The sequence below is a fragment of the Miniopterus natalensis genome, chromosome 7 (assembly GCF_054644295.1).
Source record: "Miniopterus natalensis isolate mMinNat1 chromosome 7, mMinNat1.hap1, whole genome shotgun sequence".
Lineage (NCBI taxonomy): Eukaryota > Metazoa > Chordata > Mammalia > Chiroptera > Miniopteridae > Miniopterus > Miniopterus natalensis.
The window spans coordinates 80,091,416-80,108,627 of NC_142087.1; the positions used below are offsets into that span (position 1 = coordinate 80,091,416).

Sequence of the window (17,212 nt, forward strand, 5' to 3'; positions counted from 1 at the left end):
CACATGTCAGCACGATGCTGAGCCCCCTGCGATGTCTGTTTCCTCCTCACGTCCACTGGGCCCCATGCCCTGGCAGGGACACTCGCTGGGTTTGCCTGTCCACACCTTGACCGTGTGTCCGGGAACCAAGCAGGAGTTAGAGTGGACACATGGCCCCAGCCTGTCAATCAGCTCGTCCCGTCTGCTGTTCATGGTGCTCCTGCCAGAGACGGGCACACAAGCGGACAGTGCAGTCAGAGAGAATCCCCAGACCTGTGCAGGAGCCGTGGGGAAAGCAGGACCCCACCCAACCTGGAGCCTGGAACTGCAGGTGGTCACCGCCAGGGAGAACCTGCCTAAGACAGGCCAGCAGGGAGGTGCACAGAGCCAAGGGGTAGAGGAGACCAGGTCCTGATGACATTGCTCGAACTCCTGGATACAGCCTTACCCGAAGCCTCCAAACTCTTCAAATGCAGGAGCTGAATAATTCCCTTTTTCATTCAAGCTGATTTGAGCTGAATATTTAACAATTTCAAGTAAAGTCCTGGCTAATACAGCCTCTTAATTTCTCCTATATCCCACCATTTCTAACTCTCCCTCCCCATCCTAAATGCCGATTCTCTGGGCCTAAGCCACATCACTACTTCTCTAGGTATCACTAACAACCTCCCAACTGGTCCTCTGGCCTCCAGTCTGCTTCACAGTCTATTCTCCAGGCCAGAGCAACCTAAGCACAACAGGTCACCGTGTGCCCTTCCCAGAGCAAAACCTTTGTCAACAAAAGACATTTCAGACCTATTATTGAGCCAGAGCTGAGGGCCAAATCTCAAAATCTCAAAGGACGAATGAAATGCTCCAAGGAATAGCAGTTTTGTGGTTTATTTTTGTACATTAGAATCAAAGAAGATATTAAACAGGTAGATGAAATCCATTGGTGGTAGGTTAAGGGGGAAGAAGAAAGCAAAGGGGGAAACTCTAGGACTGGATAAAAGTGACTGGAGAGATGCACATTTCTTTTACACTGGTGGGCGCAGGAGAGTCAGCACTGAACAGACATCATTTGCAGAGCTATGCGGGGAACAGTAACAGTGAGGAAGGCTGGGGCCGTGTCTCCCTGGTACCGCGTGTTTGTCTCTGGAGGTGTGGGGAGGAGATTATGCTGACATTTTAAGTATGTTATCCTACACACACAAAAACGGTGGCCCCGGCTTGCTCGAGCTCAAGATTAATCGGTCGTTAGGACGTGCCTTCCGTCAGCACCAGCTCCGTTAGGCATTTTTATGCTCAGAACATCCCACGTGGTAACTTTCAGCTCTGAGCTTGCCAAGCTGCCAGGTGGGCGTTCCCACCTTCAGAGGCTCCCCGGCTAGGACAAAGTCCAAGCTGACCACAGGATGTTTGGGGATCTCATCTGTCAGTAGGGCTTTGGGGTATTTGGCATGAGCTTCCCTTTCTTCATGGAGGCTCCAAGCAGCCTCTCATCCAGCAAGACCTGCAGGCTCCCCGTGAGTCGGGGAGCCCCTCTCTGTATCTAGGAGCCCAGGACTCACCTCCGCAAGGGGCAGCATTGGGGATGGAAAACGCTTCAGGAGCTCATCCTCAGCTCTCCCCTCCCCTGCTGCTCGCTCTCTCCCGCAGTCTCAGAAAATAAGCCCCAGGATGGGGCTGACTGCGGATAGCAGCCCCCTGGGCTATGGGCCCCGGGACTACGGGCCGGACAGGCTCTCAGATTCCTATCCGAGCGTGGCCTCTCGGGTGATTAGAGGGACAGTCAGGAGCCGGGAGCCGGTGCAGTTGCTGTGTTTATTAACCAGCTTTAAAAGACCAGCGCGCGTACAGCTCCTCAATACGCACGGTGCCTGCAAATCTCTGAAAAAGCAGATATTCCCAGCTTAGCCTCTGGGTCTCAGAGAGCCCCCAAGCTTTCGTGTAAAACCCATTTCATATGAGGTTATCTGAACGTGAACAATTGGAGCCTCAAAGAGACGTCTCCCCAGACCCCAGAATGAAGGATGCTGAAAGAGGCCAATCCACAAAATCAATTTGCCTTTTAGATCAAATATGCATAGTCCCCCTGGGTCCTGTCCCCATGCCCATGGCAGGAGAAGGCCTATCCTTGACACGGAGAAGGGGACCACATCTCCTAGCTGCTCAGGTTCCCATTCATGTCCTGGGTGAGGCTCAGAGCCACAGAAGGTCTAACTGCCTTCACTCAACCAAACAAGTGTCTGCTGAGGTCCTGCAATGTGCCAGGCACTGGCTAGTGGCTGGATCTGGGGGGGGGGGGGGGGGATGAGACTGAGACCCTAGATCACCCCCACTGGGAGCTCAGCATGCTGTAGGTTCTTAATACCCAACAGATTCTCGTCTGTGGGTCCTTTCACTCGAGCCTCGGAGGACAGAAAAGAGCAATGCCATTCGCTTCCTTTATAGTCACGAGGATTGTTCAGAGCGTCACATGGGCAGCGACATATTCCTAATTATTATCCATCTAAGAGACCTACATGGATTCTTAGGATTTGCCATGCTGATGGCTAAGTGCATCTGGGTCTTGGCTTTCTGTCTCTAGAGCTGTATGACCATGGACAAGTGGCTTAATTTCTCTGATTCTGTGTTTCCCTCTGCAAAACAAAAATGACCATCATGCCCACATCATGGGGCTGCTGTGCTTGGGAGATGCAGTAATGCTTGAGAAGTACTTATTATATAGTAAGTGCTTAATAAATTTCAGCTCTCATCATCATCATCATCAGATTGACAAAAAGAGAGTTCTTGCTATCCCAGGACAGGACTCTGATTGGCCGTGCTTGAGTCACACGTCCTCCTGTTGAACCAATCACTGCAGCCAGGAAAATAAAGTCTGATGATTGGCCAAGCCTGGGGCTGGTTGGAGGAGGCGCAGTAGAATTAGCTGCTACCCAGAACCACTGCAAGCATGGAAGGCAAGGACGTGGAAAAGATTTCCAGAGCACAGCCTTCCTCCTCTCACTAGGCCTCGCTCCTGAATTCCTCGATGCCCCCGGCCAAACCTGGAAATTGGCAATGAGAATATCAGAGAATGTTATCAGCGGGGCAGTGGGGATTCGGGGTGGGGGCCCAAGGCCAGAGACCCTGGGCAGAGCTGCCCAGATGCGCTAAGGACACCCCACTGAACTTGGGGTAAAGTCCAAACTCCCCACCCCACCTGCCCGGCCTGCCGGGCCCAGCCCCAGGAGATCCTCTGCTGTCTCCAGCAATGATGGCCTCATTGCCTTGCTTGGGTCCCTTCTGTGACCACCCTGCCAAGAGAGCTCCCTGGCCCCACACCACCCTCTATATGTTTTTATAACACTTGTCCCCACCTGAAAATCTCCTGGTTTGTTTGTTGACTGGACTGGAAGCTTCCTAAGGTTAGAACTAGGCCTGTCTTGTCCCTGCTGGCCCCGCAAAAAGCCTAGCACACAGAAGAGACTCAACAAATAGTTGTTGGTTGAAGGAAAGAATGAATGGCCACTCAGAGCCATCCCGCCTTAGGCCTCAGCATGGGAGAGGTTAGCCTAGTGCCACCAGGTGAGCAAATGAAGGGATGTTGTCATCTTTGGGAGCAGAACTGGGGAATCAGCCCCTCCTCAGCTTCCTGCCCCGTGATCCAGTCTCCTTTGGAACCCTGGGCAGCAGAGCCTCTGTGTGCCCAGTGCAGGTAGATATGTCTGGAATGATAGTTACTGCACTTAGGTTCCCACTCAAATGTGATGCCTGTGGCTTAAAGCTACATCTAAACCCTTCCCGGCAACACCTCTGGCATCAGGGCATGCATTTCTGACCGGCTCCTTCTCCAGCACCAGACTCCATCGCAGATGCAAACTGTGAAAGCCCACGACACCTTCTGCCTCCCAGGGGCCTCCCTCCTCCAATACCCAAGGCTGGTGAGGGCTGTCACTCCTGGGGTCAAAGTTGCTTGCATTCAAACTGACTTCCCTTTTCACATAGACGATGGGCTTTTCTGGCACCCTCAGAGCTCTGCACAAGAGAGGCAGGAAAGGAAGGTGCAGGGGACAGAGGGAGCGGGACAAGCTGTACCTGCAAACTGGTGGGGGCCTCTAGTTGGGACAATAATTGATCATGGGGCCAAACGGAAAACAGACTCCCGAGGGAGGCTTCCGGGGTGCTGTGGGAGGGATTCAACTCTTTCCTTCTCACTAAGACCCAGAGAATGAAGTTAATTGTCCCTCTAGATGTCGAAGGGTAGACTATTTGTGAAGTGACAAAGTTCTTTCATTGTGACAGAAGATATCACAATGGATGTGGGAAGACTAGAGCTTCTGAGCTCCTGAAGCTGGGGCTCGGTGGAGCCATCAGACGCATCTCTGGCAACTGGCACTTTGCACTTAAGCCTCCATCCAAGCCTTTGCTGTGCAGGGGAGGTAATGCTCGCCCCACACTGAGGGCACAAAGCATGCTGTGCTGTGGTTTAAAAAAAAGGCACAGAATAAAAAAGAAACTGTTTAAGCTTCAAACTAAAAAGAAGCAACTGGTTCCAGCCATTGAAATGTTTTATAAAGCAACAGCAAGAAGAAAAAAAATAAAAAATGAAAAACTGTCCCAGAACTCTGAGAGAGGGCCAAAAATATTAATATACAGGAACATGGCGCACCCCCTGCAAGCTGTAAATATTGTCTTCGTTTCCCACGTCCAATCAGTAGGTCTGGCAGTCCTTTCCCTCCCTCAGCATTTCCTGTTTGACATCTGTGCCGAATAACACTTTTTCACACACACACACACACACACACGCACACACAGTGTTAGGTGAAGACATTGTGTCTGCCAGAGGTTCATGAATTTCTGGATTCATGTTATCATAGTGAAGAGGTTTCAACCCCTAGAACCAGGAGAGAAGGTAAAGTATATTGCAAATCAAAGAAAACACAGACCACTAGAAATATAAATAAATAGAATTTTATGTACACAAATGCATTAAGTTGCTGAGTATGGTACATACACCAGTGAAGAAACTCACTGAGAGGAAGGTGGTCAGATAAGAGGCAGGACACTCAGTTCCCAGCTACATTTAATAAACAGCAAATGATTTCTTGGTATAAGCAGATATAGTGTAAGCATGCTCCCAGAAATTCAAGTGTAGCTGGACCTCCTGCATTTCTAGTTGCTGAATCGGACAACACTGCTGAGGGGAGGCTCTGTGTTTGTGCTAATTCAGGGTCAACAGCACACACCCAGGGGGACGTGAGTGGAGGCTCTGCGCACACTTGGGTAGAGCAAGCCAGTGCCCATCGGTCAGGAAGGAGTCTCCAGGGAGGTCAGGGATCTGGTGTCTGGGGGCCTCTGCGTGATCTGGGTGCTCTATAACCCTCAGCCTCCTCAAACCACAGCAGGTCTTGATGTCACTCAGGAGTGTCACTAGAAGGAGAAACTTTGCTTCATGCAGACATCACCTTGGGAAAGCCCAGCCTGAGCTCCGTCCCAGCTGTCATTTGCTGCTTAGATTCGACACCCACAGACACTTGGAAATCCAGACGGCAAGGGAATCCTCATGAATCAAGAGAGGGGGAGACCAGGATACGTGGGTCCCATCTTCCTTCAGGGTCCTGCCCCTCAGAAGAGTGCCCCATAAGCCCCAAGTTCATGGTGAGACGGGGGCTTGGGGGTTTGGTTCAGATCCTCTCTGTTCCCCTGCTGTTTGAGCCTGTTTTCCCACCTGCAAAATGCTCACAAATGAACCCCACCTCCAGGACGAGAATGTGGGGAGGCGCCCAGCCAGGGCCGGCGAGCGCTGGCGCCAGGAAGGTTCCTCGGGGTGGGCCCGGGAGCAGCCCCTGCCAGTGTAGCTGTAGTTCCTCTCTCCTCACTTCTCCAGAAAGAAGGGATCTGCCTTCCAGGCAGTCCACCAGTTAGCCACAGCCTCGCCTTCAAGACGGACATCCTCAAAGCAAGAAACTGGTCCATCGAAGTCCCATTTCCAGCTCCCCACACTCCGTGGGCTGAGGGCCCTGAACCAGGACAGCCTACACGCTCTTCCTCAGGTGATGCTGTCCTTTACTCATGGGCGCCAGCCGTCCAGGCACCGTGAGGAGCCCTGTACATCGCTCCTCATAGCTTCTCGGGGTCCCTACAAGCTCATTTTACAGATGAGGACACTGGGCTCAGACGGGCTGACCGACTCTCCGAAGGTCACTGGCTCTGCATAGCAGCAGAGCCAGGACTCGAGCCCACACCCAACCCCAAGGCCTGTGCACTCTACCCATTTCCCATCCTGGACCCAGCCCCAGGGTGCCCTGGGCAGATATATCAGAGCAAATGGGCAAGACTAGCAAACTCTTATTCTTCAAAATCCAGCTCACTCGTCACCTTCTCCTCACCTTTCTGCCTCCCCCAGGCTCGCTCTGAGCCACACGCATCCCACCGCAGCTGCACAGCTGGCCGCACTCACATCCCTGTCCCTGCTCGACTGGCGTCCTGGGAGGCATGGTGCTTGCATTTCCATTTCTGCTCTGGCCACGCTTCGGGGAGCTCGAAGCTGCTCTGGCCTCCTGAGTGTTCTTGAACCTGAACACGCCAGGCTGGTTCTGCCTCCGGACCTTTGCCCTGCCCTTCCCTCCTCTATGGAAAACCTTTCCAGTCCCTTTGCACGGGTCCCTCCCTCTGTGCTCAAAATGTTCCTCTCAGGGAGGCCTTTACTAAAACAGTCCCGTAACAGAGTCCCCTCCACACCCCTCACCCGGCTCTGTCCCCGGCAGCCTCCTTTCCTGCGCTGACCTGCTCCGCAGCTCGCAGCTCTCCCGGCCTTGTCCTCTGTGCATCTGTCTCCTGCTTCCCATCTGTCCTCCCTGCAGACGTGTCAGCCCCAGGGGGACAGCCAGCCCGTTGGCTTGTTCCCTCCTGGACCCCCAGGCATGTAGGAGGCGCGCAGCAAGCATGTGCAGGATGAATGAACCCTCGGTGCCTGGCTTGTAGAGACATTCAGTAAACGAGTTTATTCTTAATTAATCACTTTAACAGAATCCTCATCGAAGCCCCCGGGGGAGAAGCGCCGCCGCTTTCCCACTCCATGGGTCCTCCTCTCTTCCAAGCCGGCTACTCACGATGCACAATTCTCCCCAGGACATCTTCCTTCCTGTGGCAGGGATGGTGGCCTCAGAGAAAAGGCCAGGAAGAAAACCCCGGGCCAGCCGGACACCCGTCCACCCCAAGGCGTCCGGCCCAGCCGGAGGCCTGGCTCAGCCTGGGCCCAGTGTTACACACTCACTGGTAGCCCGTTCAGCTCCGCTCCAGCCCCGCCTGCCCCCCACTATTTTGGCTGAGCAGGCAGTTGGGACCACCCCAGTCTTGGGCCTCCACCCAGCATTTCCAACACCCAAGAAGACCATCAGGTGCCTTGGGTGTGGAGAACATTGTTAGGAGAGGAAAACACATCCCCCCAAGCACCCCGTAAAGGAGGAGGTCAGAGAAAGGAGGGAGGGAGACCCACCGGGGAGAACCACGGACCCCAATGGAAGCTGAAAACACCCACAGAGTGGCGTGGGGATTGCGGGGAGCTGGCCTGCAGGTCAGCGGGAGCTGCCTCTGTTCCCCCTGTGCCATGAGGCTCCGGATACCCGCACGTCCCCTGGCAGCTCAGGCAGAAAAATGTTCCCCCGCCCCCTGCGGTGGACCCACTTACCCTTGCCTCTTAGACCCATCTTCCAGTTCCAGGTGGTGCGGTGAAGCCTTGAGGGTCAACCAGTCAGTCGACAAACACAGATTGAGCGCCCCAATGGTGAGGGTCCTTGTGGATGGGCATGAGAGAGTGGGGGACAGGGCCCGGAGAAGACGGGACCTGTGAATTTCGTTTGGGGGTTGTTATAAAGAGCAGATGTCAACAGAAACGCACACACATGTCGTCCAGAGGCCACCTGCAGTAACTGTCAGAGCAGCACTTTCCCGGCGGCCCAAACTCCAAAGCCCGAAGCAGCGGGACGGAAACGGACACGGCCGGCTCCGCTCAGCCGCGCGGGTGAACCCCAACAACGGGACACGGGCCCAGGAAGCCAGGCACAGTCCCAAAGCGGTGAGGCTGAGCGTCCCAGTCCCCGGCGCAGGCGCCGTTAGAGGGCGCTCCGACGGGCGTGCCGCCTGGTGCCCGGCTGGGCGCCCCGTCGGGCGGGCGCCTGCATTACGGGTCTGAATTTTAAGGCAGGCGGGCGTTAGGTCCTCCCGCGGAGAAGGTCGCGGGCGGGCCCCCCAGGGCGCAGAGCGGGGCGGGGCGGGGCCGGCCGTGGGCACCGCGCGCCGCCGACGCCCCGAGGCCCCGCCCCCGCCGCAGCCCCGAGGCCCCGCCCCCGCCAGGTGCGCTGCCTCCCCGCGCCCGCGTCCCGCGTTGCTTGGCAACCAGTCTCCTGGGCGACGCCAGACGCGGAGCCGCGGCGCGGGCTCCACGGGCGACCGGGACCCCAGGGCCAATGGCGCAGAAACCCATCAGCACCGCCGAGGCCGAGCGCATGAACCTCGTGGCCCAGGACCAGATCTGGTAACGGGGGACCCGCCGACGCGGCGCCCGGCCGCTCCCCCCGAGCGTGCACACCTGGCGACCTCAGCTTCCCGAGTCCTGGAGGTGGTCAGGGGCCTCGAGGAGAGGGGGCGACGAGAGGGCCACGCGGTCCACAGGGGCCTTTCATGCTCAGGCTTCTCCTAGGCTCCCACAGGGGTCTGAAAGATTTTACATCCCGCTCCACAACCACCCGCAAAGCTTTGCTTTAGAGCGACTGATGTGTTCTTATTTTTAAGATTTACCGAATTTTTTAAAAAGCAAACAAAAATCTTAATATTTGTTCAATCTCAATGAGAGACACATATACACTTTATATCCTCTCTTGCTTTTCCTGGCCAATAAGAAATTTCCTAGATAATAAGTAATAAGAAATTTTAATTTAAAGAATAGGTCCATTTTCTATAAGATTTATGTTCAGCAGACATGTGTCCTGGCTGTTTTTGTTTGGCATTCTCTCTGACTGCTAAACATTATTCCATCTCTTTGAAGTTTTAACCAATATGGGAAGTTAAAAGTTTAGATGCCAATAGGTAAATTTGAGTAACAAGAAACCGTAATTGTTTGCCTCTTAAACTTCAGTTATCCTGTTTGTCATCTCTATGACTTTCGCCTTTTCGTTGTTGTTAATTCTCACCTGAGCATATTTTTCCCATTGATTTTTAGACAGACTGGTAGGGAAAGGGAGAGAGAGAGGGAAAGAGAGAGACAGAGACAGAGACAGAAACAGAGACAAAGACATTGACGTGAGAGAGACACATCAATTGGTTGTCTGCCGAACGCGCCCCGGAGTTGGGGATTGAACTTGCAACCGAGGTACATGCCCTTGACTGGGGATCCGACCCATAACCCTTCAGTGTGCGGCTGGTGCTCTAACTACTGAGCAACACTGGCCAGGGCTGACTTCACATTTTAAGCCTATAGTAGTCACTTAATATTTTTTCTTAAACTGGCTTAGTTTCACTTAATAAATTTATTTTTTATAAGAAACTTTATATCACTCTTGAAAATGGAAAGCCAGTATTATTTGGCATAAAATACACAATTAATTTTGTTTAAATCTTATCTTTATGCAAGTACCCCCAATAGGAGATATTACCATAGCAGGGTCTATTCCCACTGCCTAGAATGCCCTTTCCTCCCTTCTCTACCAGATAAACTCCTACTCATCCTTCAAGACCCAAATCAGATGGCCCTTCCTATATGAACAGAGCCAGCGAAGCCCTTAGACTGTTCTGTCCAATGTTCAATGTCCAAAGTGGCCACTGAGCAGTTGAAATGGAACTGTTCCAAATTGGGATGAACTATAAATGTAAAATACCAGATTTTGAAGATTTCACACCAAAAAAAAAAAAGAAGTAATGTTAAAATTAAGTTCACCTGTTCACTTCTACTTGCATTAATGTGGCTACTAGAAAATTCAACATTCCATGTATGGCTCCTTTTTTGGCCCATGTTACATCTCCATTGGAAGTAGATTTCGCTGTAGATGCTCAGGGCCCAGGACAAAGGGCTTGGCCAGGGCTTCTGACACTGTTGAGGTATCATAAGGGAGAAGGGGGTGCAGATATTAATTCCAAAATAGGAAAAGAAACTTGAAAATCAAAATGAATAAATGTTTATACACCCACTCTTTGATATCAACTCAACTCAGCTGCTTACCTTGCAGCAAGAGCAGGGCGGGGCACGTGAGGGCTGGAGCTCAGGATCATGTAAGTCCTGGCTCTGCCCTTGCAGGAACCTGGGAGTGGGTGCCTCCTTAAATTTTGCACCCCAGGTGCTTCACTCACCCCACCCTGGCCCGTGCCTGAGAACAAAGGTACTTACTAAGAGCTTCCTTAATGGTTTAACACAAGCCAGTCATTGTGGGTCACATGGCCTCCAAAATAAGTACCTAGATGGCACCTCAGGCAGAGTCAGCCCCTGATCTGACAGCCAGCCAGCACCTGTGCTTCTGCAGGTACCTGCCTCCCGCACAAGCACACGAGTGTGAGGTTCTGGCACCAGGGACTTGCTCCCTCCCGGCACAGAACCTCATTCAGTAACAAATGCCCTTTGGGGTTCGCTGCTTTAACCTTTCAGATGTTATCCAGTACTTAGGACCTTTCTGTTTTAGGAGATACCGCCTGAAGGCTGAGACCGAAGCACGGCAAAACTGGGCCCAGAACTGGGGATTCTTAACAACTCCCTTCGAAGAGGTAAATATAAATTTTATGAGCCCAGAGGTAATAGGATCGATCATTTCCAAGAATAAATGGTTATGAAGTGTATAATTTGCAAGAATAAAATTAAAGAGCGTGTGGCAGGCAAAGACGGCCGCCTCTGAACCCTGAAGGCTCCTTCCTTTCCCGAACTCACTGAGCTTTCGCTACGTGCCAGGCAGGTCCTGGCTGCTGCACTGAGGCAGCTTACTTTCCCCCTACAACAGCCCCTGTGCGGAGGGTGTGCTCTCTTCTGCCCATTTTACAAAGTAGGAAACTGAGAGTAAAGAAGTGCCAAGTCACACAGTTCATAAACAGGAGCATGGGGAGGAGGCTGGTCTGTCTGAGTTCAGGGCCACTTGGCTCAGCCTTGCCATCTGTAAAATGGGGTGATAGTCCTCACCGGCCTGGCTGAGTGACTGTGAGGAGCGATGGAATGACATGGTGAGGCAGAGTTAACATACCAGGGCTCATTAGGAAAATATCTTGGTATGTCCTAAACGAGATAAGAAACAGAAATGGGAAAGGGCCAGGCATAATCATGAATAGGGACTGGCAGGGACCCCAGCAAAGAGACCACTGCCCCTGTCCAGATGCAGCCACCATCAGCCCAGAGGAGGGCTACCATGCAGAGAGGCCAACTACCTTTTCCAGCTGTTCAAGTCCAGACATCCAGGTGTTTAAATAAGCCTGGAATAGTGGCTCGGATTTATAAAACACCACTCAGGCCCTCAAAATGCTGGTCTCCACGCTTTTAAGCTGTCTCCAGGACGCTACACAAGGAAGCCACGCTTCTCTGGAAGGCTGCAGAACCAGATAAGAGTTGCCTAATTCAGAATAATCAAAACGATCCTGAATCAAGGTGGCACCAACCCCATTTGTAACTTGCCCCATCCCACTAAGCTTTGAAATTATGCCATTCTTTTTTTTCTTTTTTTAATTGATTTCAGAGAGAGAGAGAGAGGAAACATCAATGATGCAGAGAATCACGCCCCCTACTGGGGACCAAGCCTGCAACCTGGACGTATGTGTGCCCTGGCTGGACTCCAACTGTGACCTCCAGGTTCATGGGTCGAGACACAACCACTGAGCCATACCAGCTGGGCGAAATTATGCCATTCTTAATGAGTTTTTTAATACTTAGAGAATTGTGCAATTTGAATCTTTATGCATAAAATGAGTCCTTATTAATATAATATGCATAAAAGATTCTATATTAATATTCTTTATATGTAATTAAATTGACTTTTCAAAGAGTTCAGAATTGCATTAAAAATTTAAAGGAGGGATGGGGACCTCTTCTCTGGTATTTTAAAGGTTGGCCCTGGAACCTCACTGGCATTCTTTAATTTGAGCCCCTAGCCTGTAAAGTTTTCTCCGCTTACTTCGGGGAATATAGGTGAGCCGGCTGCACCAGCAGCAGGTGGGCACAGCAGTCAGCTGCCTGTGAGGCCCCTGCTGCCCCTTTCTAACTGCGGGGGGCAGCTTCTCACCCGTGTGCCCGGGCTTTCCCGCCTCTGGGGTGTGTTTCAGTTGGTCAAGTCTGAGGAAGAGCCCCCGACCCCAAAGCCCAGAATCGAGCTTCCCCAGAGTTTCCACATCCGGCCAGTGACCCCGGTGGAGAAATACATCAAGGTTTGCAAAGCCGTTTTTAGATCCTTGCTTTCCTAAGTGAGAAATAAGGCCCCTGGAAGAGGTGTTTGCTGCGGGTGCACAAAGCCAGCCGCCCAAGGTAAGAGCTCAGCGACCGGGGCAGCGGGGAGCGCAGTCTCCGGGCCTCCCGCGCCCACACATCAGGCTACGGCCTCTACCCTCCGAGAGCCTCTGCCTCCTGCTCTGGAGACGCACGGGGGCCGGGAAAATGAGGGGCTCCATCCACTCTTCAGCAAGCACTTCCCGGGACTGGGCAGGGGCGCGGGCGGGAAAAGGCGGGCCGGCCACTCAGCCCCTTGTGGTCCTGGGTGAGAGGCTCGACCTCCCTGCGTCTCTGCTTCCACTTCGTACAGTGGGGGCCCGGGAAAGCACCAACGTCAGGGAGCGGCGCCAGGTCCAGTGGGAAGAGGCTGAAGGACCTGGAAGGTGCCCCGCACCTTCAGGGAGAGCGTGCCAGTGGCTGTTAGCCGTGAGGAGGCGCCAGGTGCTCGGCTGGGCAACAGTGCGGTGGAGTCGAGGCTCCAGCCCACGCGTGTGGGTTGGGGGCACCCACGTGAAACAAGAAAATCAGCAAAATTGTTATACACTGTGCCGGATGCCATGGAGGAAAGAGACAGGTGACGCTGGAAGACAGGGAAGAGGGGGTGTCACGAAAGGCTCCCTGTGGAGCTGCGGACTGAAGAATGACGAGGAGCCGGCCCAGAGAAAAGCATCCCGGCAAAGGGAACAGCATGTGTGGGAGCCCTGAGGCAGAACAAAGTTGACATTGTTTCAGGAGCAGCAAGGGATGCTGATGTGGCGGGAGCCTGGTGAGCTGAGGTGGGGTGGGGGTGGGAGGAAGGGGTGTGAATGGAGAAGCGGGCAGGGCCAGTTCCCACCGGACCTCGGTGGCCAGAGAAAGCGGTTGGGACTTGAGCCCCACCGACAATGGGAAGCAGGGCCGTGGCACGTTGGGATTGCCTTTTTAAAGATCAGCCTGGTTGCTGAGTGAGTGACAGGACAGCCCCAGAGGGGCGAAGACAGATGGCATTCCCACCTGGGACCCATCAGCTGTGGAGGCGGGCCAGAGGCTAGAAATTGCTGAGCCCTTAGGTCCCCGGCCTCTTCTCATGGGCCTGGCATTCTCGCCTTGGATTCTGCCCTCTGCTCAGCTGCAGAGAAAGCAGTTCTGTGTCCTGATGGGAACAGGGGATAAAACTCAGGACGAAGGTGGCGAGGAGTGGGTGACGTTACCTCCACTTTCGCAGACGATGGCAACACGGCCCTCCACAGAGGAGCCACCCTGCTCTCCCAGGATGCCCTTGTTAAGGGTGCTACTTTCATTCCTTTGCCACTCTGGTGGGTGGAATGTGCCCCCCAGGTGGTTTTCGGTTGCATTTCTTTTCCAAGTTGGAGAGAGGCTTGAATGCTAGTCTGTGTGTTCCCAAGGGCCCGTCTGGGACAGTTCCACCCATGGCTGGCTCTGGGAAACTGTGGCCCCTCTGGCATTTATTGCTGACCCTCCCTGCATGTGGCTTCTCAGGAGATTAATTTTAATTCTTCATCAAGAACTTAAGTTAAGGGGCTTTACCCGCCGGTGGCAGAGGGCCCACCAGGACCGCCTCGCCCTCCAGGGCCTGCGCCAAGATGCTGGGAGCCAAGCGTGAACTCACAGCCCCAAGCATATTAAACCCCTTCATCTCCGCTCCTCTGTTAGAACAAATGCTCCTCCCTGCTTTCTCCGCTCAGATCACCCCGTGAGAGGAGAACAGGCGATCACTTCACATGGAGGGGAAACTGCCCAAACATTTACACTCATGTTCCAAAAATGTCAAGTCTGTCCAAGGAACTGCCTAATGAAATTGTGGGTTTTGTTTTGTTTTTTTCAGATAGAATCCCGTTTTCCTTTTGGACTTTACTTATGTTCAATTGTTTTTCATTCCTGTGGTCCCACAGTGCACATGTATGTGTGCGTGTGCGCTTGTGTGTGCATGTTTGCGTGTGTGTGTGCGTGCACATGTGTGTGTGTACACATCATAAAGCTTCCTAAGCAAGTCCAAAAGGTTTGTAACGACCAGGACACCACCTGACAATATGGTCATATAGTTTATAAAGGGCAGGGTTTGATATTTCTGCACCTTACTTTTCCCCCCTTTTTGCTCTTTTACCAAATAAGAATAATTTTACTGGAGGTCATGAACCAACCGAGATAAAGAAATGTGTGTGGTGAGCATGACTTTCAGGGACGGCGTGAGTCTCTGGGTGGCCTGTTGAAAAGGGAGCCTTCCTTCCGTAGGACCCTGGCTTTCCTGTCTGTCCTTTCCACACCAGGCCTCATGTGCTGATCCTGGTGCCTCTGGGGACACTCCTCACCTCACTGCAGCCCAAGGTGACTAACCCCCTGCGTCTCCATTCCAGGTCCTTCCGTCGCCCCCGGTCCCAAAGACCACCCAGGGCTTCATTGGCTGGAGGTCCGGGGTGCCGGGCCTGAACAAGTGTCTGCAGCACTGTGACGAGATCAGAAGCTGCAAGGGGGCGTACGCCAAGGAGCTGGGCTGGCCGAAGCAAGGCATCCACTGAGCCCAGGCCAGACTCGGGCGGCCGGGGCAGCGCAGGGCGGCCGCCAGGCACCTGGCGCCCACGCCGAGAAAGAGAGAAAGCTCCCGGGCCCTCTGCGGGCCTAGCTCCCCTTCACAGTTGCTCATGGGATGTTGCAAAGAACACAGAATAGCCCTTTGACATTTTCAAGTCATCAATTCCTCCCTTCTGGAACATTCCATAACACTCATTCTTGGCTAATAGAATAAATAAGGCAAAATTGATTCTCTGGCGGTGGTTGTTTTGTGTGTTTTTGTTTGTTTTTTGATGCTCTTGGGAATTTGTAAGTATGGCTTTAAAAAAAAAACAATGTGATTTAATTTTAAAGATATTTGTTTAGGTCCTTTAATGTGTTTACAATACCACCTCTCACCACCACTGTTTGTAACGAGATTGGGAACCCGGTGTTTCTGTGCCCAGATGTCGCCAGGCCTGCTTCTCAGGAGGAGTAACGCACTAGGAGGGCCCTGACTTTTCTTTCCCGGGAGATTTGCAATGTCAACAGCCCGAGATTTGCCAATGAGCAGAGGTTTCCAGGACAGGAATGGTCCCCACGGGCTCTGCACACAACCTCCCTGCTCTCCCATCCCCACCATCCCATCACACACAGAAGCAGCCGAGCTGCAAACCAGGCCATTCTCCTTCCTCTGGTGGACAGTTGACATCAACCCCTTGGACCCTGCCTGGCTTTGCTCCAGGTACTACAAACGGAGGGGAGGTGGGGAGCGAGGGGTCCAGCTGGCCAAGGGCACCACAGGAAAAGCCAGGATGGCCACAGGCCCCTCCACCTGTCCCCAGAGAGTAGGGGAGTGCAGAGTGTGGGCAGCCTGTGGAAGCCGGTTTGTCTTTGTCTCCGAGCAGCAGAGGGCGGTGCCTCCCTCAAGCACGGAGTGGGCAGGGCTGGCAGGACCCCTCCCCCCACCAATCCCCGGGACTCAGTCTGACCTCAGTAATTTGGGCCACACTCAGGGGCTCATAACAGAGCAGCAGCCTCCCGTCAATGGCCTCAGCTGAGAATGGAAGCAGACAACACTCAAAGATTCAATTACCCTGGACAGTTTCAAACTTGACATTTAATCTATGGAAATTAACCTCTTTGTGGGTGTTTAAATGGGATAAATGTCACCACACACTGTAAAATACCACAACGTTCCCAAGGTCGAGACGAGGCTGGCGATCCCAGGTACCCCAAGGTAACGTCACAGCAACGAGCCTCCAGCGGGCCTTACAATGAGTTGCCTCTGAAACGATGCAGAATGTCATTTGGCTGAGGGTTCGGGATGGATTCTGTCACGAACACACCTCAGTCCAGGACAGATTAGAAACTCCTCGGGTGAGTGATAAGAAAATGATGACATGATTGAATAAAACTATTGAAAAACACAAGCCTTACGCATTCAAACACACCTGAGGATGAATGTCCCAGTGGATGCTGGACTTCAAGTGTCCAAAGCCTGTGACCAGATGTGTCTGAGAATTTAGAATTTTGTAGATTTTTTGAAAAGTACATCTTCTGTATATTACATAACCCTTCTGGCAAAGTCTGGGGCAGCCATCCCCACAAAATTAAATCCATTAATGATTTTTGTAGCAAAACATGTATAGTCACCTTAAATGGAATCAAGACTCCAAGGAGCCACTTGTCCAGTTTGTTTCAGGTTTTGCCACCAAGTGTGTGAATGTGTAGTCCCCTCCCCTTGGGTGTGGGCAGGACCTAGTGACTCTTTTCCAAGAATAGAATGTGGCAAAAGTGACCGGAAGCCACTTCTCAGATTAGGTTACAAAAGACTATGACATCCATCTTGCATCCATCTCCCCTCTCCTCCCCACTTTCCCTCCTTTCCTCCCTTGACCCTTCCTTTCCTGTCCTCCTCTTACTCTCTTTGATGAAGCCAGCTGCCAAGTCCTGAGACTCTACGGAGATGCCCACATGACAAGGAAGGAAGGGAAACCACGTCCAACAGCTCATGAGGACCTGAGTGAGGTCTTCATCTAATAGCTGGCAGGGAACTCAATCCCACCAGCAATCCCAACCCCACCAGCAATCTCAGTCCTTCCCAGGGAAGCCTCATGGCGCCCACAACATGTGAGAGACGCTGGCCCAGAAGACCCAGCTCAGCTGCACCTGGACTCCTGCCCCACAGGAGCTGTGAGATCACAGAGAGTTTTAGGCCACTAAGTTTGGGGGGAATTTGTCACTCAGCAATAGATAACAAATCCAGGTTATTTCTAAATTGACCCACCTGCTAGTCATCATTTACATGCGAGCCCAGAGGATTCCCCA

At 52.7% G+C, this 17,212-nt stretch overlaps 1 protein-coding gene across 1 annotated transcript; it reads left to right on the forward strand.

Moving 5' to 3' along the window:
• The first annotated feature begins 8,411 nt into the window (after positions 1-8,411).
• Positions 8,412-14,910, forward strand: CIMIP1 (ciliary microtubule inner protein 1). The gene is made up of 4 exons (XM_016203380.2): positions 8,412-8,479; positions 10,614-10,695; positions 12,232-12,333; positions 14,749-14,910. Exons 1-4 carry the CDS (start codon positions 8,412-8,414, stop codon positions 14,908-14,910), a joined length of 414 nt encoding a protein of 137 aa, XP_016058866.2.
• The last annotated feature ends 2,302 nt before the right edge of the window (positions 14,911-17,212 follow it).

Excerpts from the sequence above, each read along its gene's own strand:
- CIMIP1 (XM_016203380.2), top strand. The coding sequence starts at position 8,412 with ATGGCGCAGAAACCCATCAGCACCGCCGAGGCCGAGCGCATGAACCTC. Across the intron at positions 10,696-12,231 it reads TAACAACTCCCTTCGAAGAG|TTGGTCAAGTCTGAGGAAGA; the intron begins GTAAATATAAAT and ends GGTGTGTTTCAG. Across the intron at positions 12,334-14,748 it reads CGGTGGAGAAATACATCAAG|GTCCTTCCGTCGCCCCCGGT; the intron begins GTTTGCAAAGCC and ends TCTCCATTCCAG.